A 26,431-nucleotide genomic window follows, 5' to 3' on the forward strand; every position below is an offset into this window, starting at 1 on the left:
TCTATTTTAGGCTAAAATAAATGGTTGCATAGAAGAAACTGTTGGGAGTTTGAAAGGGTTTTTTCATTTTCAATGTGTAACAAAACCAAACAGGAGCACTGCACACATGGAATGATAACATACGAAATTAATTTAAACAAACTCTTCTCATGGCCGTAATAAAGCTCTATTAATGAAATACTTTATTTATTTATTTTACAAAAAAACACCTATGTAAATACAAACTTGGAGCACAAATATACAAGTATCAATTGTGTTGTGTATTTCAACTAAGGGGTCTTCTGTGATGCAATGGGAGGAATTTCCAAGACTTTTCCATTCATATAACCATTGATCCTGGGGAGTGAACCTTGTGGTGCTGTTGGGGGACCGGAGCTGTTGGAACCAGACAGCAAACAAAGCAGTCCTTCCCAGCAGAGAGCCATTCAACATCTCCACACAGCTGGTCAAACACCACAGCCCTGCACTAGCAAAGTGCAGCACTGGGCAACAATAAATACAGCTCAGGAAAAAACTTTTATTCAGCTTTTTATCTGTACCAAATTCCAAGTACGCACACGGTGTGTGTCTTGAGTTACATTTGAGTTAGGAGGAGTTTCTCTACTCTCCCCACTCACTCTACAGCTGGAATGCTGGTAGTCCCAAGATATTTCCTTCCTCACACCTGAGCCTGATGGAAAAAATGCTTTTTGTATCAAATAACCAACAACTGTTAAGTTTAAAATATAAATCTGAAAGCTATCTAATATTAAACTCTGGTTTACTGACATTCAAGCAATCCTTTTTAATTATTACAAAATTACCATCTCAGGAACACCACTTCACGGCAGTATCATAAAAACATTGTTTCATTGCTCTACATAGAACATTATTATCACTACAAAACTGTAAGGTTTCAAGGCACAGTTTCTATGTGCTGTCATCTGCCCTAACAAAGTTAAAAAAATAAATTGTACTACAAAATTTTGTAGGTTCTTTTTAAAAAAGCACAAGTAGTATTCTGTAAAGCATTAGTTTTACCTTAGCTACATTTTAATGACCATTTATAGAAAATTTGTAACACAATGTCCAACTACTCTCTCTTGTATTCACACTTCACTGCAATTAGGTTTTTTTGTAATATACATAAGGCCATTCTGCCAAGTACTAAAGTATCAGGTGCTTGTGCTGATGGTGTTCATAGACATGACCTTAAAAAAAAACCACTTTTCAAAATCAAGACTGATGTAGTCTCAGTGGGGAATGATTTGTTCATGAGCTTGATGAGCTGTGCTATTCAAAATATGAACACTGCATTGAAACTTTAATCTTTAAGAATGGCCACTAATGGGCAGAAGACTAAAATTTCCATTTTGCTATTCAATTCAGTTGATTGAATTATTATCAAGGAGGTTTTAAATTTTCATTTCAGACTTATGGATAAACAGATTATGTTATTTAAGAAGTAAAAGTTGGGCAAAGGAAGGTTGGCAAAGAAGGCTGGCAAAGGAAGGTGAGCTGAATATCATTCCTTAGAGGCCACAAGTGTCCTCCCACTCTCCTCAGCTGAGCAGAGAACACAGCATATTCAAGTAGCCTAGCTTAAATCCAAGTACACTGTATAATGATGGTTGGCCACTCTTTTCCCCAGAAGGCAGAAGCAAGTAACATTCACTGTTACTACATTCAGTATCCTCAGTTCTTCAAACAATACTTGTTATGAGATGGGTCTTCTAGAATTATAAACTTTAACACCATTCAGCATTGAGGAGCGAGCATATTTTGTCAGAAGAGCACCAACAGTCTGCTTCTCTGCACACAAGTCTCTACAGAGGAAATAAAGCACAGGACATTGGCATTTAGAGATACTCTCACAGAAAAAAGAATCTGTAAAATATTTGTAACTACAGCAATAAACTGGATTTGGATGTTAATTAAAAAAGCAGAACTACTGTAACTGTCACATAATGCTTTAAATTACCTCAACTTTAGAACTTACCTTGACATTTACACGCTAGGCAAAACTACACTACTTACATTAGAAAAAGAATTTTGGGTTTTAGGCAGAGTTTTATTATTACTGTTCTCAAACAGAGTTGTCACTCTAGCAAAACAGCTAGCTCTGAACTATTCAGTTAAATTACAGTAAATTTAGAGCCACTTATAAAGGGTTGGTGCAGTTACTTCTGGGTTAGCATCAACATCTGCTCAAATATTTAACAGATGAACATTCCAGATAATGCAGGAGTGTAACTCTTAACTACCAAAGGAACAAAGAATGCAGTACAGGAAGCACTATTGCTTTATAGTTCTAGTGTAGTAAATATAGAGTAAATGTCAGCAAGTTGAGCCTTTGAATTGTCTGCCTTAATCAAATGAGAGTTATTACCCATTTAAATCCAGTAGGATCAGCTTTTCACACACATTTAAATCCAAAAAAAGAGAGTTACAGATCCCAGAGGTGGGTATTCTATTCATATAGAATCCATTTAATTTAAAATGGAATGTACAGAGTATCACTGAGGCAGTGATAGCTCATCAGAAGCCAGCTATAAAAAAAGGGAAGAATATGTTACTAATTATGCTTTAATAAAAATAAATACATCCTTACTGTATATAAGGGGTAATATCCACTTCTGTCCACTTTTCCCGTATGCCAAATAAGCTGTTGAATCTTTCCTGAATGTCTTCAGGTAAGTCTTCCACTTTTAGCAGAAAGATGGTCCCTGGTCTTGAATTTTTATCCACAAGAGCCAAGCCCTGCGGAACAGGATCAGAAAGGAAATATAAAGTACTGACAAAACAATTAAACTTCCTTCTTTCTCACAACATTCCATACAAGTTGCTCTTTGCAGATCCAAAGCCTTCCAGAACTGCACTACCAGAGGCAAAGAGAAATATCATAAAGGCACTGTTTTACAGGCAGTATTTATAATTTCTTTTATGATAAGAAGGAAGGAACAATCCATTGGGTTCCAACATCTCTCTGCCTGCTTTGCGCAAAAGGATTCCAGTAGTGTTTGCTACTCTACTGGATGCCACTACCATCGGTTCAACAACAGCTTCAGCTTCTGTTCCAGTCATATTTACAAGTAGTAAATGACAGCTGCAACCTTTCTTCAAACAGTGAAACGTGCCTTAGTTACAGAAACCTGAATTATCATGATTCCAGACTACTGGTGCTCACAGAGGAAATCATAAAGCATACTTGAACTCAAAAGCTGACAGAAACAACACAATACTCAATAATGGATAAAATCTATGTATGACACAAGTCAGTTACAGCCTACTGACAAAAAAATGCATACTTCTCTACGTGTTTACCTGAAGCTGATCAAGCCTTGTTGTCATCCCCTCTGGGACACTGTGTTGCCAGATTTCTTCAAACTCTGATAGATTGAATTTAACTGCATTTTGCAAAAGCATTTCTGCTATAGCTCTGCATATTTTATCTTCATGCATTTCAAAGAAAACCTCCCCTGCCAAGAAGCAAAAACTAGGTTATCTTGGGTTCTTGCCTTTTGATAAAAGAACAGCCTTGTATTTCCATTCTGTTCTACAGTCTTCTATACACTAAGCATCCTCTTTTTTCTTTTCCTTGGGAAGCAATTTGACTTGGTATTAATTTGCATATATTATGGTATCTTCTCATTCTCAAGAACAAATTATGCAGAATACAGCAGCACTGTCCCAACTACAGTATTAATTTGTATCAATAAATGTGTTTGCCCTCCATGTTTTCCTCCATGTGTTTTGCCCTCCATGTACTGTTCCTCCTACGGCTCTCATTCCTATTTCTGAATAGCTCGTAAACAAAGCTTTCACTTCTTTAATCACCCTTATGAGATTACGAAAAGATGAGATTTCATTTTCTCTCACATTGACTTGGCTAAAATTTCTGACCCAAATCAGGTATAAACACTTCCTTCTTTCAGCCACCTGTCTGTAATTCACACCTGTTCCTTGTGCAAATTGCCTAAATATATTAAGACAAGAGTCTGTTGTCACTCCAATGACTTTCTTATGTTCTTTAAGGTTGAGTGTAACTCCTGCTTCAGCCGGAGGTGAGATGAAAGCCACTGTGGGGAAGAATTCAGACTGAATTAGGGCAGTGCAGTATTGTATCTGTGTGTGAGATGGACAGTGGAAACCTAATCCCTACAACCAGCAGATCTTGTGGTGCAGTTCAAGGGATCACAGGCAGACACCTACTTCAGGCAAGCTGAATTCATGCCATTGACTACTCATAATAGCACAATTAATTACTTAAATATATGAGATCTTCTAGGGTATCTAAAGAGAGATGCCATCTAAATTTTACTTGTGAGTTCTCTTTAGTCACAAAATTATGGTTTGTTCACATCTAATAAATCAGTTCCAGTACCTCTGTTCACAATTGTCTTGTACAGTTTAATAGCCTTATTTTCCCATGAAACTTCCTTTAGCAATTGTACTGATTTTTAGCCCAGTTTTCTCCCTCCTTATACTAGCAGTGTAGCAGAGTCATTTGTTTGGGCCATTCTTCACAACACCCACATTTTCTCACTAATAACTATTTCTTTTATGCAAAGTTAAACCATATAAGCTTTCCCAAACTTACCATCATCAACATATTTCCTGCCGTAGCTTAAAAGAATGTGTTCTATCATCTCTCTGGAAAAAAAAAATCAGAAAACATGTACTAGTGCTTACTAGGACACTACTGAAACAGCTACCAAGAAGATTAAGAAACAGATATGGAGAAAAAAATAAACTGAAGAGAATAGATGATGAGACATTTTTGTGGATGAAATGAAGAAGCTGGTAAAAAAATAGAAGAGAGAAGGATCTCCCCCGAAGGTCTCTTCCACTTTCCAGTTATAACTAGCAAAGACTAAAATGTGTAAGGGAAATAAGGAATAGACTCTTGCAATGTCACTTTTTTTCCAATGAGAAAGAATTGTATCAGCAACAGTGTGGCCAGCAGGACCAGGGCAGGGATTGTCCTCCTCAGCACAGGTGAGGTTGCACCTCAAATCCTGTGTCCAGTTCTGGGCCCTCACTACATGAAGGACATTGAGGGGCTGGAGTGTGTCCAGGGAAGGGCAACAGAGCTGGGGAAGGGTCTGGAGGACAACTCAGATGAGGAGCAGCTGAGGGAGCTGGGGGTGTTTAGCCTGGAGAAAAGGGGCTCAGGGGACACCTTGTCACTCTCTCCAACTCCCTGAAAGGAGGCTGTAGCCAGTGGGGGTCAGTCTCTTCCCTGAGGTAACAAGTGACAAGATCAGAGGAAATGGCCTGACATATTTCGATTGGATATTAGAAAAATTTCTTCATGGAAAGCATTGTCAAGCACTGGAACAGGCTGCCCAGGGTGGAGTCACCATCCCTGTTTAAAAGATGTGTAGATGTGGCACTTAGGACATGGCTCAGTACTGGACTTGGCAGTGGTGGGGTAATGGCTGGACTCAATTTTTTACTAGTCTGAATGATCCTATGATGCAAGTCAGAAATTTGGCAATTAGTTATCCCTTACTGAATAACAGGCACTTTTCTGAAGCTCTGTCATAAAATTATAGCCTAACTGCAGATATCTTTTTGAGCCAAAAGGCAATTAAATGGAAAATGCTACATATTGTAAACTTCAGACTTTCTTTGAATGGTAATTTTGAATTACACCAGAAAACATACTCCCCTCTCAGCTAGTATGCAACAGGTAAACCAAACATTGTTGGCTAGCTATAGCTTCAGAACAGCTATTTCAAAATGCTCAGAAATTTACAACTTAAGCACATGCTACTTCCATCATTTACAACTCAGAAGTAATGTTTCTACTGTGGATCAACAGAAATACTAACAATAAACACTACAATCAGTTTACTAACCTGTCTAAAAATTCTCTTGAGTATTTTTAGAAACAAAGAAAATGTATCATTTACATCACAATAACTAGAATCCAGATTTGCAAGACTATAATTTTAATAGATGGTTAACAAGTACTGTAATTACACATAGTTAATAATGAATGTAGGCAATTTTAAGTACTAAAAATAATGGTTTACCTGGGTTCTAGAGATCCAAGTTCTTCAAGGCAGGCACACAGAGGAACTTTACTCAAAGGCCAAGACTCTGAGTCTATTAGCTGAGTCACATGATTCAAGAGTTTCATCTCATAGTTAAAGTCTAGAATTCTCCAATATCCTGCCAAACAGAGCACCACCAAACACTGTTAGAAGGAAAACATAAACACCTTAATTCTATTGCCATTAAGATACATTACTGGAGTCTGAACATTCAGGTCACACCTTTATAATATGCAGCACCATTGTGTTTTTTCAGGACTAAAAGCTGAGTAAAGGATCTAAATAATAAGAGCATATGTAAAGGAGAATGAAACTCAATTATCTCAATTGTTTGGAATTCTTTAGTAATTCTCTGACTGCCACAGATACAAAGACACTAAAAATATCACTCTAAGATGTGGAAGAACTAATGCTTAGTTCAGAACAGAACTGCACGAACAGGATGAGCTGCATTGGCCCTACAAAGCAACAGCTCAGGTCCAGAGAAGTTCACAAAAATCCGGAAACCCAGATGACTCTAGAATTGCCATCACCTCGTGTCCCAGTGAGGGTTCGGGCATGGCCAAGTAAAGGATGAATAGGACCTGTCCCAAGGTAAGGCCCTTGCTCCAGCCTTTCCTCACATGGCAGGAAGACACTGAGATAAACCAAGTCCAGGAGGAAGAAAGGACTATGAAAAGGATGGGGTTACCTAAGAATCAGCTATTTTTGCCTCTAGAACTACAGAAAGCAGTACCCACTCCTTCATGAAGAGGGTGACCAGCTAAAAAATATTCATGCTGTGGGTGGGATACTCTGATGCCAGTGTTTGTAGCAGCAAAGAAGGAGTTATCCTGGAAAGAGAGAGACTGGCACTGCTGGCTCAGCTTCATCCTTCTGATCACATTCTGATCCTATGATCACATTCATAGCAGCAGAGGACATGGATCTATGGGAACAAGTCTTAGAACTTTGAAGTAACTTGCACCTTGAAAGATAAGGATGTGGAATAGGCCTTAGAAAAAGGAGACATATATTTTGGGGAAAACAGGAGGGTTACTTCCTCATAGGTAAGAATATTCTTTAGATACAAATACCTTCAGTTCTTTAGATACAAATACCTTCAATTTTGCAGGCATCTATGACCTGCAATTGGTGGAGTATTTCTTCCTCACTTGCTTGAATCAGATTTAACAAATCTTCGGTTGTATACTGCAACAAGGGGAAAAAAAGAAAGAAATAAAAGAGGTCATTAATGTTTGGGAGACACTGACATATTTTTAATAATACTCAATATTATGAATAAATACTATTTAATATTACTTTTTCGTGTTGCTAGCCTTTGACAATGCTTATAATTTTCAGACAATTTAAGCCCTTTAACCTTTGCTATCCCTTATTTTGCTGTATGTCCTTCTATGCCTAGATCAGCACAGGTAGGCAGTTCTGGGGGCAAGAATCTGTAACTAATCAGAAATCAGCCTGTTAATCATTCAAGAAGAGAGAGGCATCATGTCTCTCCAGAGAAAAGTAACATCTGTGTTTGCACATCCAAGCACATGCAGATGGTTTGGTGGTGTCAGCTTCAATCAAGCCTCAGCATAAAATACTTGGGAGCAACTGCTTTTTGGTCTTAAAGTCAAAAGGAAAACCAACCAAGCTAACAAAACCCCAGAATTTTTATCAGCCTTTCAGCTGAGATCATATGCTGCATAGTCCAGGTCTCCCTGTCACTCTTTAGGTCCCAAAATGAATTTCCTGGAAACACCATAAGACAGCAGGACAGGATTTCATTTGTGTTTTCCCTTCTTTTAGTGTGTCTTATTCCATGCCTTATATAATCCTGTTACTCTCTTCACCTCCCTTCTTTTCCCTGTCATCACCAATTACTGATTGACAAGCAATCTGCACATGGGTGTGCTCTGCCCTCACACATGGCAGACACAAAGAAGGAAAGGCTGCATTATACCTTAGTAGTCATGTAACTCTCAAGGAATTTAGAAAAGATTCTGAAGGTTGTGCTCCAAGAAACTTCCCATAGGAAAAGGGAAATAACCAGTCTCCTCCCAGGTCCTTCATTTTCTTCTTTTAACCAATAAAAAGGCTTCTTACCTGTACTCACTGGAAGTGCTAACAACAATCACCTTGTTTAGAATAGAAGGGTTAAAAAATTAACTCAAAGAAGCACTGTGAATCATTTGAAAGGAATTTTTCTACTTAAGGACGTTTCCTCACTTTAATTTGTTCATTACCGATTACAAGAAAGCAATTTACACAGCTGATTTACCTTTGAAAATGTTGAAGCCTGATCTTTCTGACTATCAGGCCCTTCATATGGATCTTCCATTAAAAGCTTCCTCAGTTTCTTCAGTTTTGGTCGACATCTCCTTAATTCCCAATAGTTCTTGGAGAAACCAGCAATCTACAAGAGAAAACAGCAACTCTTTAAACTTTTTAATGTAGCATCTGGATTCAAAGCTGCTTACCAAAAATTATCAGCAAGCAGTGTTAAGCCAGTCATTGAAAACAAGTAACTATTAATAGGACAATTACTTTAAAGATAAAACAATCATTGCCATGTTTTCAATTTAAAAACTTTACAACAGACAATGAAGAGTAAAAATCCACTGTTGATTGATCATAGGACAAAGGTACAAATCAACTCTGCCTGCAAATGACAGGAGATCACCATGGCATATGTTTCTGCACAATTCCCCTCAAAACTGCCTTTTGTCTTAACAGTAAATTGTATTACTGCCATAAAAGCCCTCCTGTATTAACCTGAGTCTATCTTCCCCACTTCTTCCCAAGCTCAGGATCTACTTCATGGTCTTTTTAATGAATCATCATAGTCCTAAGCTCAAGCAAAGCAGACATTAACAAGGACAGAAAGCTACACTTGCACACAACTGAGAAGACATCTCTGTTTCTCGCCCTGAGTCATCACACAAATGAGGAGTGTGCAACAGGAAGTCTGGCTGTTCTTGATTCAACAACTTACCAAAGCTTTACTTTCAGAGTAACCCTGAGGTGTTTCACAGGGTACAGCTTTGACTTACTGCAAGATTCTTGGAAGAGGCCAGACTATTGGAGGCCTTTCAGCATCATTTCTACTGTTTACCAAACTGACAGAAATGGGAACAGAATCACAGAGGAGAACAGGCTCCAGCTAAGTGACTCCTGACCCAATCACTAGTCCCATGTTAAAACAGCTTCCACGAAAAAGCCTCTAAGCAGTGCTTTAAAACACCCTAAGTGCTTTACTAGAGTACTTGGGGTATTTTAGAAGTCCTCCATTAAAAAAAAAAACAAAACCAACACCTAAAACTTTAAAATAAATTCCATTTAAATCAACTATAAGCAAAGCCACCTATATAGAGAGGAAATTGCATACAAATTCTAATACACAAAATTGAGAAATCTCTCCATTTTAATTTATTACATAACTGGCTTGGCAAAAAATTCAGCTAAACACCAACTTCCTGACAAACTTCCAAGCTTCATGGCAATTAGCATTTCCTTAAGTGCTAGGCTTTTTTCCTGCCAAGTTTTATTCTGATCATTTTGGTAATAACAAGATACTCTGCAGAGAAAAGGAAATAAATAATTTGAATTAATATTCCAAAGGTCATAACATGAGATAAGCTCTATGAGGTGAATAAAATAGCAGATGCTTTGGCTGTATCAGCCATGCAAATGATACAAAGATCAGCACCAAGACTGCAAGTGAAGGGCAGTGAAGCCCCAAAGTAATGAGTACACACATTATCTTTTGCTATGTCTCACAATTTGCAGTGTTAATGAACCATCTTACATTTTTGATATCATTTTGAGAGCTCTTAGAAATAAAACTTTTTAAATAGTTCCTCAGCAAATCGCGTTTCTATGATGTGTAACTTCACAGGAATAGTGAAATTATTAAATGTAGCAAAAAAAAAAGTATGTAGAAGAACATTACTTTCTCATTAATCTACTTCAGCTTGAATTAAGTTTTTACATTAGTTCATTAGACCTCATGGAAGAACTGATGTTGAAGTAGGATTATTCCTCAATGATGCCATTATGTCTATTACAGAAAAGAATTAACTAATAATATTTACCTAGCTATTTTTAATAGAATTTTATTAACTTCAGGAGGGCAGAGAACAAGGAATTCTTAAACTGAGAGCTCTAAAATCATTCACTTTGACAAATTTTTTGATACAGTAATTGAAAGAGCTACCTTTGAATACATCTCTATATTTAAAAAATAGTATTTAGATGGCAGAATCTCCCTTTTGGGGGAAAGCACTCCTAAAAATCAACCTGTAAATAGCTTACTTTAAAAACAGTTGCTAACACTGAGAAATTGTATTTTCTTTGCAAGCTTTTAATACCTACCACAAGTAATTACTATGCAATGAAAATAAACCACAGTTTTAACTTCTCCAAAATAATAATCATACATTATAGAGAAAGTTCAGCTGCCTGAAGAAAGGCTCTAAAGCCATTTTGGACACCCTAAGGCATAGCATGGCCATGTATAAAAAGCACATTTATAAAGACATCCTCCTGGGACTGGTCAATACACAAAGCAGCTACAGGAGATTCATCCTTTCTCCCCTAGCAGGCTGCAATAGTGGCTAAGCAATACCACAGGGCATCTAAAATGGCATTAAAATTCTATGTTTAGGCAACTGAATCCCAGCTGGGTTTCACATATGCATCTTGGACAAAACACAAGAAATCACAGAGAATAAAAAAAGCAGAGAATTAAAGCAAACAAACAAAAACCCTGAAAGACATACCTGTGAATGAATAATATTACAAGATGCCTGATCTGCCTTCAGTTCCTCTGGAGTTTTGCAGCCAGGAACAAACAGCAGCATATTTGAGGTATCTGCTATTTTCATGTCATAAGTTTTATCTTTGCTGCACAACACTGCGTGTTCATCCTTTTCACCACGGATTACTAGGCTGGAAAAAAAAAAACCAACACAGAAATAATTATGTATTTTTTCCTCTGTTTCAGGATGAACTCCTATTAAACTTGTTTGATATTTTCTCACATTCATACATTTGTAAAGAAATTACAAACTGCAGTTCTCTTTGGTAGCAGCAGTCACAGTTCACCAAAATATAAAGATACAAATGTCAATTACTCTAATTGACTGCGTTTTTCCCTCTCCTTTTAGTGTGGGAACTCAAAAGACAAGCATTCCAAGTTTTCATGCAGAAGACAGTTGAATGCCTACAGTCATACACTAATTCTCTCAACCCCCGAAAAACATTGCTGAAGTGAAGCTTAATGTGTGAACTAGTTCACTGATCTTAGAAATTAGATTACAAACTAGAGTTGTTCTTTAATGAGCACTGAAGCTGGCCCACTGTGATAAAAGAAAGCAAACAGAAATTGTGTTTATTGTGCAGAGCCCTTCATATAATTAATATCTATTTTGTTGCAAGCAATTCCAAGCAGGAAAGAAAATAATGTTCTAGAACAATTCTGGACAAAGAGACAACGTAAAGCACCCTCTTCAGCTCACATACTTGATGAAGTAAAGATTCTGCGTGAGGATGTGACAATACCAAAGCAGGAGCACAACAGGGGAACATTCAGTTCCTCCCAGGCCACATACACTAACCTCAGTGCTCAGATTCATTTCAATTAAATGCTCCTCTTGTTTCCCAAAGCCTGCATGCATGAACAAAGCTCAGCTGTGCCCCAAGGGATCAACATGATTCAGGCCTCTAACAGATAATACTTCATCGGTATTGCACGAAATAGGAATGGGCTTACTAAGATGCATCTCAGAGAGCTACCTTCTTTAGACAGACTTCTCATTTTGTATCACTTCAAAGATTTTCCTTATGTCACTGGCATTATGGTAAGGGAAGAAATTTAAAACAGTATCAAAACCTTATCTAGAACCTGCTCTTGGTTCAGAGTTTGGTGTCACATAACCATCCTACCCTATGCCCATGCATAGTAGGGCACATCCTTCCCTGCCAATTTGTCTAACTTGCAGGCACCCTGCCATCCATCAGGGCCCGAGAGTTCTAACAGGAAAATCTCAGAGTCAGCAGGATTCTTTTAGAGACATGATATCTTTTCTAAATCTGTATTTCTGATCACAGAATATCCAGAGCTGGATGTGACCCACAAGGATCCTTGGGTCCAGCTCCTGGGCTGGCAAAGGACTGCCCAAAGAATCACACCAGGTGCCCGAGAGCGCTGTGAAATTGCTTCTTGAGCTGTGGCAGGCTTGGTGCTCTGACCACTTTTTGGGGAGCCTATTCCAGCACCTTCTGAGTTTTGTTCAGAAGTCTCCACAGCAGGAAGTTTTCCATTAAAAAAAAACAAGCCAACAAAAAAAAAACATACACACAGAGAAAAAAACCAACAAAACCAAACGAAATACGCTTCTTATAAGTAAACAGCTTTTCGTTTCCAGTGTAACAGACAGATTTAAGGAGCAGTTAAAGGGATTTAAGGGGCACACCGCCTCAGAAGAGCACAGAAGAGCGAACACACCCCCGCGTCCGGGACAGCCCCGCGGCGCGAACGGCGGCGGCCCCGCCCCCCCCAGCCCGCCGTACCTGCGCCCCGCCTCCAGCTCGGCGCAGAGCCCCGGCTCCAGCTGCAGCAGGCAGCACTCGCCGCCGCCGGCCTGCGGGCCGAAGCTGAGGCAGTGCACTGCCGGCAGCAGCTCCGCAGGGTTCAGCTTGGCCGTCTGCAGCGTGGCGTCCACCTCGGCGCGGCTCCGCATGGCGGCCCCGGCCCGCTCCGAGCTCCGCGCCACGGCCTCCATGCCCCGCCCCGCCCCGCCCGCCCAGGCAGGGCCGGGCCGGGCCAGGCCAACGGGGAGCAGGCGGCGGCGCGCGCAGCCTGCGTTGGTTCCGCGGTTGACGGACGGACGGATGGATGGACGGACGGCGGGGCGGGCGGGAACGGCTCGGGAATCGCTTCCCTCTGCTCCTCCGCCGGGTCTAATCTGGGACAAACTTCCCGATTTCTGTCTGGCTGCACAGGAGCCAGGCTGTGCTGCAGGAAAATCTCTCTTTCATAAGAAGTTATGCTAGAAATGCAATAAAAATATACAAAATGCACAAAACTAAATAAAACTACAAAAAACTGCGAAAACAGGCCCAATAGGGAAGTCATTTCCCAGCCCTGAGGCAACATAAAATCACAGACGTCTTTAGGGTGGAAAAGGCTTCCAAGATCATAAAGTCCAACCCTTTATCCAGCTCTGGCAAGTCCAGCACTAAACCATGTCCCTGAGTGTCACACCTACATGTCTTTAAAACACCTCCGGGGATGGTGACTCCTGGGCAAGCTTGTTCCAGTGCTTGACCACCTTTTCTGTGAAGACATTTTTCCCACTATCCAATCTAAACCTCTGCTGGTGCAACCTGAGCCCACTTCCTTTCATCCTGTTACTTCTTAGCTGGGAGAATTTCTGCCTGATTACAGCCTCCTTTCAGGGAATGGTGGTGAGCAGTAAGGTATTGACCAAACCTCCTTTTTTTTCAGGCTAAACACCCCCAGCTCCTTCAGCTGCTCCTCATCAGGCTTGTGCTCCAGACCCTTTCCCAGCTCTGTTCCCTTCCCTGGACACACTCCAGCCCCTCAATGTCCTTCTTGTAGTGAGGGGCCCAGAACTGGGCACAGCGCTTGAAATGTGGCCTCACCAGTGCTGAGTACAGGGGGACAATCTGTGCCCTGGTCCTGCTGGCCACACTGTATCTGATCCAGGCCAGGATGCCATTGACCTTCTTGGCCATCTGGGCACACACGGGCTCCTGTTCAGTCACTGTTGACCAGCATCCCTTTTCCAGCCTCGCTGTCCCTGGAGCATTGCTGGGCCACTCTCAAACTTTTTCCTTGACACCAGAGCATGACAGCAAGTGTAGAGAGAGGGAGAGAGAGTGTCCAAGTCACCACAGTGGGGCCTGACAGTGGGTGGGAAAGCACTGCTGAGGCAGCTGCCATGCACTGGTGTCACTCACCCCAGGTCCTTCTGTCCCTCTGGGGACAGTCTGACCAAGGGCAGCTACCTGCAGGCTCTCATTCACGCATGACCCCTTGGGAAAAGGCTTGCACAGCCTCCACACAGAGGTTTGTCACCGATGACTCAGGGCTCAGCTCAGGCTCTTGCTGTGGCCTGATGTGGCTTCATCTGCCAGAGGAAGCTGTGAGGAAGTGCTCGAGCTAAAGCCACGACACAAATGAGTGGAAGCCACAGGCATGCGTGGTTATTGCCACGGAAATAGCCTGCAGCTCAGAGATTCAAGGGGAAGGCTACTGACGTCCTTAAACCATGAGAACAGAAGCAGAGGCTCAGAACACAGCAGCTAAGCAGCAGTGAGAGTCAGACTTTGTAAGGAGCAGCACAGGATGCCTCTTCCCTGCCTTGTCCAGGACAACTGGCTCCTCAGACACTCACTGATTTTTGCCGCAGGGCATGTTAACACTCAGCCTGGTAGTGTGTTAGCCCTAGCTGCCTGCTGTCTTCACCAGCTAACAAATAGTTACTCAGTGCTCCTAAGTTATGTTTATCCCCTTGCAGAGTACCTCTGTACCTCTGTACCAAATGACCCAGATGAGGAGGTAGTAACCCCTGTTATGTGGCAACCAGAAGCAGGAGCTGGTGGGATGGAGCTGGCTTGGTTCAGTCCCAGCCTGGCAGAGACCAGGTGTTGTTGTATGTGTCTGAGTCAGGCATCTTCTCTCTTCAGAAGGCAGTGCCTGAGAGGTGCCAGTGGGGCAACTGGCCTTGGAGAAAACTTTGGCTGAAGTTATTAGGCAGTTACCTCTGTCACAGCACTTGTGCAGTGGCTTGTTCAAAGACTTAGACATCAGTCATGTTTTCATGTTTTATTTCAGTTTTTGGAAGGTGGAAATGATGTAATTTTGCACACAGGAAACCAGAGACACTCCAACTTTGGCTAGTTTCTACTAATGCATAGGTGCAAACTGATATGTGTATAGCCTTATTTGAGACTTGCATTTTGATTTAATGTAAATTTCTTCATGCACACCTCTCAGGTAAACTAGAAGATGATTTTTTACCAAGTAAATCTTGAAATAGTTACTAAGCTTGTTTGTGCTGGCTTTAATTTATACCTTAATTTAAGCAATTTTCTTCTGGCCTTGCACACCTGCTTCTTCTTCTTTCTACTTTTCATTCTGAGAAATGAAAAAAAGTTCTGGTGTAGCCAAGAAACTGAATCCAAGGCATGGGTTCATGGAGTTTGTACCCTAAGAGATCTGCTATGTAACTGAAACTCAATAGGAATTAAATCACTAGATGTTATTCAGGAGTTGGCAGTGATCTGTGCTCAGGAACATTTGAAGTAGTTATTAATTTTTCTAATCGGTTTTGTTTATCCTGGTAGTTCTGGTTGAAGATGCTTTTTATATATGTATGTTTTGGAACTGAAATGTGTATGCTTGTGCTGCCTGCCATCTTTCTCTGTCTCTTGTTTACCCCTCTGGAAGTTGCTGTTCAAGGTCAAGCAAATTTGACATGTAAATTTCCTGGAATTTTGATAGAAGTCAGTGGCTGGATGATATATTGAAACCCCTACTTGGGGAAATGCTGCTCTGATCCATTCTAAGAGACAGAAGCCAACTGACCTATCACCAAACACAGGGACATAAATCTACAGAGGTGTCTCATTTCTCAGGAAACAGCTGGTATTATGCATCTGTTTTCACTGAAATTGCTTTAGAGCAGTGACCTGACAAAAGCAAGTTTGTCTAAGAACTCATGAAGTTGTTTTCTTGAAACATGGATGAGGCATTTAATGAATTTGAATTGAAGAGAAAATGAGATGATGAACTATCAATATTGCTGTGAATTTATAAGGAAATGCATGCTATGGCAAGAGAGCTTGGTAGGATCCTGAAATTATTTTATATTGATGCTGTCAGGTTATTTATTTGCTTTGGAGTTGCTATAGCATAAATGAGTACTGTTTTCAGTTTGAGTTGGTCTGGTGGACTGAAACTGTCAGGGGTCAGGAGCATGTAACATCATGGTGCAAGCAGGGGTGAAACTCACCTGCAGGAGAATGGAAGCAAGAGTTGAGGAAGCAGTAAATTCAGCCATCCTGACTTAACTAATCACCAACTGCTGTCAGTCCATCCAGGTGCCCATTGGAGGCCTTAAGTGGCTGCTGTGAGCGTGCAGCTGTGAGTGTGAGGTATAAGGTGACACCTGTCGGCATAAGGGACACGTAGACTGAACTGCATCCTCAGCTGGGCTGGGGATGGGGTAGCAATGAAGTCAAGCCTCAAGCAAGAAAAGCTTTGACCTAGCTTTTCAACTGACAAATGTTAATGGAATGTGGTTGACGATCTTGAGTGAAGTCAGCAAACAAAAAAAGGATTGTTGAAGGTTGTTATAGTTTTGCCTTTGAAGTCTTTGGCCCTGTTTAATCTTTCCCAGAACTCAAACATCAGGGATGTGAGCCGTTAAATTAATGAAGGGCATCTGTGACAAATCAAATCAAAGAAATCACTCCAAAGCTCCACAACTGAAACACAGAATGATGAAGCAGGAGATAACAGTGCACAGTACCACTGTCAGGCTCTAGTCATTAGGTAGCATGTTTGGGGAAGGTCTTCCCAGTGTGATTGCAATTCAAGTGCTTGGGAGCTCTACAGTAAAATGTAGTGAGAAAAATAGGGCTACATGAAATGGGGTGTCCAAATGACAAAGATATACACACTAGAAATTTACAGATGTTCTTCATAGTACAACAGAAGTGGCTGAGGAAAAAAAAAAAAGAAAGATAAAGACAGCACTGGAAAAACTGACGCAGTGCTGAAGTTGAGTATAGCAACACATTATCAGCTCAGTGATAATTACTGAGTTCACAGTTACAGTTCTTGGAAATGATTCCACAGGAGACGCTCATTTTGATTAAAGCCTCATAAACCCTAGTTCAAGGATTTCTTTTTTCAGCTGGAACGCCATCTGCAATATGTAAAATTAGCATGTGTGTTACATTTTCACTCATTAAATGACAGTTTCTCATTGTCTGGAAATACCTGCCATAGGATGTGCTCATTGTGTTTCAGTACGGAAGGTGACCACCAAAGCTCTAGGTGTGACTGGGGTTAGAGCTCTGAATGCTCTTTCAGCACATTGCAGACTCCTGTGAGAACTGGAAGAATGACTGTTTACAATGACTGTGTTACATTTCCTTCCTAGAAAAACAAGAAAGAGAAAAGACCAAACAGAAAATATCATAACTCCATTGTATAAATCCATTGAGAACACCTATCCTGAATAATGATTGTCTAGTCTGTCTTAAATATAAGAACTGGGAATTACTGATGAAAATAACAGAAAGTAATGGATAACAGGAGAGAATAAATTTCTTTGCAACACATTGAGAAACTTGGGAGATGTGGTGAAAATCAAAATTACTGTGGTTCACAGAAGAGTTAAACAAGTTCATAAAGGTGTGCTTGTCTCTGTTAAACATAATATTCAGGTTTTAGTCATAACTCAGGATCCTAAATAAATTCAGACCCCCTAAATCACCAGAGCACACACTCTTCTGCTCTCCATGGTTATTGAGACATACTTTAATTTTTTTAACTTTTTTTTTTTTTTGGTAGTGAAATGTAAAGTAGCAAAACAGTGGCTTGCATATTCTATGTTGCAGACCTTGGTTCATTTGTATTACTGTACCCCAGTAAAATCATCATACCTGATGATGTCAGCCAGAAAAGCACCACAAGGCAGGAGCTAATGAGTGCAAGACTCAAACAGAGAAAATTTCTGCCAATTAGTAGAATAACCAGATAGCTCATTGCTACTTCAGCCAAGGCTGCCTTGTCAGTCTTAACAGGCCACCAGGGAGATGCAAAACACATATATTCAAATTAGGAGAAAATAAACAGCCAAACCTAACTATTCGTGTAAACCATAGAATATTTTGGAGTGTCTTGGTGACATGTAATTGGTTCTGGCCTGGAAACACTGGAGGAGAAACACTCAGCCACAAACCTGGAAAGCATACACCAAATAGTTGGAGCACAAACATGATCAAGACAATTTGGAAATGACTTTGAAAATGTCACTGCACACTATTGTGACAAGCAAGAACCCAGATGCTCAATGCTTATGAGACAGTCAGCAATTAGAGACCTGTTTCATTGCTGTGTTATTTCTTTGCAGGGACTCCATGTGTAATTGCAAAAAAAAAAGCAGAGGATCAGTCATGCAACACTGATTTGAAGATAAGGTGGGGTAAACCTGAGCAAGCTGGTACCCAGCCTGCATTCAGAGCTTCTCCCAGTCTCAGCCAGTCAGCCAGAACATTCATTGCTGCAAAGCATGTCCTCACAGTGTACACACTGGTGCAATGGGTGGGGGAAGGTGCTGTGATCTTTGTTCACACTGGCATGAAAGAGCAAGCTGTTTTTTTCCGTAATGTAATAATTACAGGAACCCTTTTAAATTTAGAATATATGTCAGGCAGCCATGTTAGTTCATGCATAAGTACATCATTAAAATCTTTTGCTCCCTGTACATCATTTTCTGGATAGATCTCCAGAGTGCTTCTACCACAGCAAAGCCTGTAATTCAGACTCAGATGATTTTGCTACTTGGGAAAATTAGCAGCAATACTTTACTGCAGACCCTAAAATTTAATCACAAAAACCACCTGCTGCTAGAGATATTTAAAACGGTGTTATTATTAATATTGAGAAGTTACATTAGATAAATGCAAATAAATGTTGTTTTTTAAATAGTGTGTAGAGAATTTTGGGGCTGATTTCAGTCTGTAGACCTTATTAATACTGACAACCTAAATACCAATATATGTCATCTGGCAAGTTATCCCATCCTCTCACTTATTGACTAGATGCTATCTGCATAGCAGTAACCTCAGAGAGTGGGTGGGTTTTAGTTTATTATTAATTTTTAAGGCATTTCTGGGGTTATATACTACAAAAATATCCCAGCTAGCAAACTACATACTTACACTTTCTGTATGAATCTAAAATTAATAAATAGATTAATCAAATTATTGTGAAAACCGTAGCCATTTTATGCAAAATATTTTAAAAAACCCAAACAGGAAAATACATTAAGTATTTTATTAGTAGAGAGAATACAATGAAGGAGTAGAGTGGCACAGTAAAATGACAGTGAAAAATGGCAAGATGAAAACTTAAATGAGAAGAAGCCAATATGGGAAAAGTTCATGTAACAAAGGGAGCAGAAGCCTTACATGGGAAAGAATAAAATGCAATACAAATGAACACATAAATCATAATGAACAAATGAAATCATAAAAATTATGTCCAACAAATCTAATGCTGGAATGAGCTGCAGAACAAATATCTGATTTGTTTACATTCTATGTGTCTCATGCTTCTGCTTGTAGGGCCTTCTACTTTCACTCTCAGTCATGATGAATGATGCAATCTCAGGCTGTAACCATCCAAGAATTACCATTTCACTAGATTTTGTCATTCTCAACTTTCTTCCTGATGCTGAAATGTTAGATGAGCAGACTATACCCTTCCCATCCTGCTCCCCAATATACTTAGAAGCCCTTCTAATCCCGTGCCCTTTTTAGCCCCAAACCATCAACCTGACATGAAAATGGAAAAACTCTGCAGACATCTCTGCAGGAAACATTTTGTTCTGAAGATTTCTATCTACCCCCCTCATGAGGTACCAGGGCCTATGCCCAAAGCATCCCATGTCTATTATATTTTTGGTATTTTTCTGTTAAGATGCTAACCATCTTTATTTTTTTTTTTTCTGCTGCTGCATACTGGTTATTAAACTCCAGTTTGTTAAGAGGACAAACATTTTTCCATTGTAATCACTGTGTAAATGAGTATCTCATTTTATTTTTTTTTACAGCTCTGTGAGTAATGAATAGTAGTGAGTATATCAAAAGGGCTGTCAATGTCTTGAGATGTTGAACAATTTGACGTAATGTGGTAGGCTATGACCAGGATAGCACAAGTAATTTTCCATTCACTGGATGTTTTGGCCTCTCAGATCTACAGTCACTGTTGACTCAGAAAAGTTCACTGCCTGTACACTTAGGAGAGATTCTTGTCCTCTCACCTTCTCCTGCCTAAGTATTGGAGAGTGGGTCATCAGTTTTGACACAGACCTAACCTAACAGAATTGCCTCAACCTGGGAAATAACTTGGTAAGTGGATGATGAGGATGCTCTCATAATGAACTGCTTCAGAAGAGATCTTGTGCAAGGCATGAGGCAAAATACTTCCCTTTAAGACCATCTTCAGAGAGCTAAATGAGTTTTCCTCCAAAATTTAATGATTTGAATGAGAGAAACATCAAAGGCAATTAAAAACCTTTGAAAGCTTTAATTAAAAATTCTATGCAGGTTCCATTCCTGGGGGAGTGTACACCGGGATCTGCCAAATTGTGTTATAGAAAAAATACACATTTAGGTGTAGCTGATCCTATTCCAGGGTGGGGATGTGCAGTAAGTGGGCCTTCTGAGATGCTTCTGGGTGAGTTTTCTATATTGACATCTTTAACAGCGGCAATTTGGAGGGCTCCTCTCCAGAGAGAGAAGCCAGTGCAGATAGAGAGGGAAGGTCTTGTCTCTCTGACAGTTGCTGTGAAGCCAGTGTAATACAGGGAGAAAACTCTGAGGACTTCACAAAGAATATTTATTCCTTCCATCTCAACCCAGGAAGTCCCAGAAAAATACTTGCAAGGTGCCTTCCTGAAAAAGAATATTGAATTATCCAGTGTTTTACTGGCTTTATCATTTTTACTAGATTGAGCAGTTATTTTTGGTGTTCATTGGGGAGGGAAACTTATGATGGAGTCAAATATGTTTTGTGTTTTTAATTGTGTGCAAAGATTGCATTGTCTAAAGATTATTCCTTTATAAAATTAGCTTAATTTAACAGTCTTTTTCTTTTGTGGAGCATCGATTCACTACAATTTTCTAACTGGCATTTTCATACTTAAATTCTTGAAAGGACCACAGGGTGGCAGAGCGATTAAACACTGGCAGGAGTTCTTTATGCGGACCTGGACCCGAGTCAGGCGAGCCAGCCTAGCTGCTGTGCTGATTATCGCAGCGGAGCTGAGCCGTGCCATCGGTTTGTCGCGCTGCCGGTGTCCCTTAGCAGCGGTGGCACTTTGTCAGTGTGCCGTGCTGCTGCTTGCGCCCCAGCGAGCTCTGTGAGCCGGAGGAGCGGCTCGGCAGGCGGGGTTCTTCAGGGACGAGATGTCTCTGTCAGCCTCACCTAAGGAATTACAGGCTGGGACGTGGTGAAGGACAGAGACAACACTGAAGCCTGAGCAGCCTGTGAGGAGGCCTGTGACTCTGTGCATCACAGACGCAGCTGTTTGGACTCTGTCAAACCGTTTGCCTCTGTGGCTGCCACCAGAACCACATGTCCCCTGAGATGTGCACGCTGCACGCTTGCACCCACACCCACCCCGAGCCCTGGCTGTGATGCTCACCCTAGGAAACAAAGAGCCAGGTGCCCTAAGGCAGAGTCTGCATCGTGGGCAGCGTGGAAAGAGAAACAGTCAACAGAAACTTGTGCTGAGAAGCAGAAATAGATAGCAAAGGATACAAAAGTGTCTTAGGCTGAATCTCTGCTCTTAAGTGTTGTCTCCCAGAGAACAAGAACAGAGAACAGCCCGTGCCTGAGTGTTCAGGGCTGATCACAACTCAGTGTCAAACCGCCAGTTCAAGCCACGGTACTTTAAGCAAACACTTTAAATCTTGTGGCCAGACATCAGAGTGCTTTAGTGCAGAGGTGGCTGGGGGATGGCTTAAGAAGCTGGCTTTTACCACAGAGCTAGAAGGTGCTGTCTTCTCATGTGAGAAATGGTTTAGAAAGCAGTTCCTTTACAGCTGTTAGTCACACTTCCCAGCTGACTCTCACCTCCCAGTCCATGCATTAGGCTGGATATTACTCAAGTCTAGGACTATGATCTGGACTAAACATATGATATAGATGAAACTCGAGTTGTACAAGTTCATAATTGTCATTAGTTAAAATGCAGAATAAAATAAAGAGAAAACAAACAAAAAGAACTACTGGAAATAGATATGAACTTCTTCAAAGATAAACCTGAAGTTTCCAACAGGTTTATAGGCTTGTAAATATTTTTTGTGATGATCAAAATTTAAAATCATCAGAAAATGAATATATGAAATAAGAGGAATTAGAAAATATTCCCAGTATAATGAAGTAGGGGGCAGCATGCATTGGGTAGTGCAAAATGCTGGTTTAACAGAGCATACTCTCAACTGGAATTATTTGGGTTACTGGTCTGGTGTGAATTTCTGCTCTTTTATCTTATTGAAGCTGCTTGTTTCTATAAAATATTTACCTGCTCACTAGAGCAAGCACTAAAGCAGGTACCCATCTTTTGGTTATGCCTTAGCTGTCAGTCTGCATGAAAATCTCTCTACCACTGTCTGGCCTAGGAGCGTTTGAATATTTAATGCAAAATGGAAAAGCTGTGTAGGGACAGGCTTAGAAAACCCCTTTCAGATTGTCCTTGTATATCTCAGGGCCTTTTTCTCTGCACTTCAGCTCACTATTAAAACAACTACCAGGTCAGTAACACATGAAATATGAGAATATAAACAGATATGATTCTCACTATCGTGCTGAAAAGTTGGACAGATTATGAAAAATTCCTTCTCTTATCTCACCATGGCTTTTGCAGGAACTTGGATGCAATAATAGAAAAAGTGAAGTTTAACACATATCCTTGGTTTTTGGGTTGTTTGTTTGGTTGTTTTTTTTTCTTTTAAACTTACTACTTACTAACTTTCCTGCGGTTTATCAGAGGACTAAAATTAGCTCGGCCAGATGTATTCTTTGAATCACACAAGCACTGATTCTTACGACCAGTTCATAGCAGATAACTTGAATGGTTCAAACTTAGAGCAGCAATGAATGTAATCTGTGCACTTCCATGTATGGGAAACACTATTGTACATAGTCTGAAAAGAGGAGGGGAGATTGGACAATACCTGGTAGTTCCTATGGTGCCCCTTCCCAGGCCTCTAGTGCTAAGGAAGTCAACCAGTTGAAACACAAAGACAAGGGACCTCTCTGCCAATAAGCATGGGAATATAGGAAAAACCTTCTCACTCATTTTCCATGAGTGTTGCAAGAGCTACTTATATAAAAGGTCAACTTAAAAGCCAAAAACCATTTTTTGCTTGTTTTTCTCAGCAAATAGAGTGACTTTTATAAAATTCCTTTATAAAGGAATTTTTAAATTTCATGTTTACATAATGCTGTCTCTTATACAAAAGATGTTAGGAAAAAAAACCCCACAACCATCGAACAGCTTACCTGCTAATGCCTTTTGTCCCTGAAGTGCTTCACCATCTTTTGCATCTGTATCATTTTCCTGTTTAAAAAGCTCTAGTCATCCCAGCAAGGGAAAGCCAAACAACTCTATATGGGACTCAAGAACAATGCTATAGCAGAAATGAGAAGTATTGACATGAATACTTGTAATTCTTTCATGAGGATGTCTTGTGCTAAAATAAGCTTGCAGAAAATTGACTAGTGAGACTAAAGAATTAATTTATCAAATTATCAGATTAATTTAGCAAGTGAAAATGTAGGCCACAGATACAACAGTCTTCAAAGCAGTGAAAGCAATATTCGTATTTCATTATGTAAACATCTAGTGTTTCACCACTTGGCATTTACTAAATGAGATAAGAAAGTTTATACAACTTACTAACATGTTTTCTAAGCCTAGTGCTCTAATACAATGTGCCTATTCATGCATGGGCTTCCACAGAGCGTTGTGACCTTGGTGGTTCAAGTGTACTGCCTTATACCTCCCTGCATGCCAGAGAGCCTCTAATGTCATCAAAAGTCACTGGAAGACACTTGAGCTACCCCTCACACCTGTGATACCAACCCTCTAGCAGACCTATGCAGCTTTTGTTACTCTCTTAATGTCATGGAGGATGAGTTTTGAAGTGTCCCAGGGCTGCAGCTCAAAGATCTGTCATGCTTTTGGCTGAGGAATGCCTACTGGTGGCTAGCTACCTCCATCTCACTTAATTTCAGCCATGCTATAGTAAAACTCAGGCATTCATATCTAAAACAGGCACCAACTTCTAAAATTGATCCTATATCTGAAAAAATAAATCAATCTACTTACCAGAGGTTGTCTCAGAGGGATGCCTCTCTCTCTCTTGCTGTTAGGATTTCGAACTCTGCACATGCTGTCCCACCTCTTAGAGGAACATTTTAGTCTTCATGACCTTTCCCTTGGGAGAAAGGGTCAACACAGCCTACTTTTTTGTTAGACCTTGGATTCTATAGCAGTCTGTAGATTAAAAACAAGTTGCAAAAATCCCACCATTTTGTGTTGCTTTTTACTGGCTCTTGCCTGCAAAGTGACCCTTCAAGGTTACGTCATTACCCTTTCTTGGGGGACAGCAGGCTTGGAGTGACTGATAGCTAATTCCCTCCTCTGAGGATAACTGTAACTGTAAGAAATTTCAGTGTGAACATGTGGAACAAATTACAAATGGGAGATCAGTGTACAAAAGCCAACATGAAATTCTATAATCATTAAATAATCCAGTACAGGAATTTGCACTGGCCTGCATTTTGCAAGTTGCAAAACTGCACAGGGAAGGATATGGATTTCAGGCTGCAGTTCCACAAGCACCCTGTCATGACTCTGTGTCACTGCATGAAGACAGCTTCTGCTCCCTCTTCCTCCTCTTTTGTTCCTGTTTCAAGCTGCCAAGGCCCACTCTACCTTGGTGTCGGCTCTGGCACTCATTACACCCTGCAGCCATCTGCACAGCTCTGCTCACTAGCTCAGAAGAAAGCTCCCCACTTTCTGTTACTCTTCTGCCTGTTTAGTGACTTGAATTGCAACAAGCAGAGGACCTGAAAGTGGGAAAACTAACATAAGACACATTGCAGATTGTGTTGCCAGAGCCTGGAGGGGCAGTGTGTCTCCTTTTAACAGCAGTGAATGGATGAAATCAGCCAAACCCAGGTGACAGAGCCAAGGATTTACCCAGAAATGGTCTGCAATGTACATTCCCTTGAAATTGTCTTTCCTTCAGTCATGTGATAAAGTGCTTGATAAAAATTGCTGTGTACATTCTTTGTCTTAAAGATAAGGTCAGATGAGACGGTTGTTTCAATTCTCTTTTTGTTTCCAGCTCTGTGAATCTGTACTTTGTATGTTTGCAGTATGAGTGGAATTACAGGCTGTTTGCAAGTATTCAAGTTAAATGTCTTCCAAATTTACAGAAATTAATCTTGAGCTGTAGTGCTTACAGTCCTAAGGTGTCCCTCTCTCTGGCCCAAGTGAAACAAAGGCAGATTGTGTTTTTCTCCCTTTGCCATTGATGGACCTCTAGTACTCTTTGAGACCCACAAAGGTGCTCATTGAAAGGACTCTACTGGATTGAACCAAAGTCTATCTAGTCCTGTGTTCATCTCAATGGCTATAAACAGATGCATAGGGAGCAGCAGGGAAAGCACATATGAAATGTCACACAAGTGCTTGCCTTGTGAGACTATTATTTTTAGAACAGAGAATTTCCTGAGCTGGATGTGGCTGCTGTCTGCTTAGTAACTCTATGTAGATTTCTTTTCCAAGTGTTTTTCTCCTTGGTTCCAAGTCCATTCTTTTACATCCAGGGCCACCTTTGGTAATAAATGCCACAATTCTACTATGGGCAATGCAAACAACACCTTCTTCCCATTGTCTGCACTCTCGTTACTACTAGGTTCACTTTATTCCTTCTTAGTTTTTCTTGTGGTTCTATCATTTTGGTTCTGAATCGATGACAGTATTGCAAGTGCTTTAGCAGAAACAATTTCCATGCACAAACAGTATGTGCAGACAGATATAAAGGCAATGAGTAGGCAATCAAGGTATTGCATGTGTTTGCAAATGAAAACCATGGTTGGACCACTCCTGGACATCCAGGAGATGCCTCCTCCTGGACTTTTTAAAAGAAAAGAGCGATTTTTTTTCCCCCATCAAAAATGTTGACAGTATTCGTGACCTTGCAATTTATTTCCCGTTTCCAAGACAAAATGTTCCTCTGCCCTCAAGAATTCTGCATCCTCTGTCGCCTGGAGACAAAGAGTTGATGTGAGCAGGGGACCAGGGTTTGAAAATAACCCCTGGGTGGCAGATAAGCGGAAATGGGGGGCAGCAGGAGGGCAGTCGCAGTTTTTGAGGTTGAAACCCCAGATCACCATCCCCCTTTCTACTACCCGCCCAGCGCTGTGTCTCCAAGGATCACTGCCAAGGCGCAGCCCGCACTACCTGAGCGGGCAGCGGTCGCATCTCCTCCCGCGCAGTCGGATCGGCTTCTCCCGAGCTCATTGCTCCTCCGAGCAGCCCCACGTTGAAGGGAGGACG

The 26,431-nt window shown here is 40.7% G+C and overlaps 1 protein-coding gene across 1 annotated transcript; it reads right to left on the reverse strand.

Moving 5' to 3' along the window:
- Positions 1-159: 159 nt before the first annotated feature.
- DSCC1 (DNA replication and sister chromatid cohesion 1) lies at positions 160-12,826 on the reverse strand. Its single transcript, XM_059866017.1, has 9 exons — positions 12,600-12,826; positions 10,808-10,976; positions 8,308-8,442; positions 7,142-7,232; positions 6,021-6,159; positions 4,580-4,632; positions 3,304-3,458; positions 2,591-2,739; positions 160-1,805 (listed from the first exon to the last, which is right to left on the reverse strand). The coding sequence occupies exons 1-9, from the start codon at positions 12,809-12,811 to the stop codon at positions 1,697-1,699; spliced, it is 1,212 nt and encodes a 403-aa protein (XP_059722000.1). The 5' UTR covers positions 12,812-12,826; the 3' UTR covers positions 160-1,696.
- Positions 12,827-26,431: the final 13,605 nt, after the last annotated feature.

Source organism: Haemorhous mexicanus, chromosome 1, assembly GCF_027477595.1.
Source record: "Haemorhous mexicanus isolate bHaeMex1 chromosome 1, bHaeMex1.pri, whole genome shotgun sequence".
Lineage (NCBI taxonomy): Eukaryota > Metazoa > Chordata > Aves > Passeriformes > Fringillidae > Haemorhous > Haemorhous mexicanus.

What these genes read in the sequence shown, in the direction of transcription:
- DSCC1 (XM_059866017.1), bottom strand. Translation starts at nt 12,811, where the DNA reads ATGGAGGCCGTGGCGCGGAGCTCGGAGCGGGCCGGGGCCGCCATGCGG. An exon ending in AGGCTTCAACATTTTCAAAG is followed by an intron (nt 7,233 to 8,307) that starts GTAAATCAGCTG and finishes CCCTTGTTGCAG; the next exon opens with TATACAACCGAAGATTTGTT. An exon ending in CTTGGATCTCTAGAACCCAG is followed by an intron (nt 4,633 to 6,020) that starts GTAAACCATTAT and finishes TTTTTTTTCCAG; the next exon opens with AGAGATGATAGAACACATTC.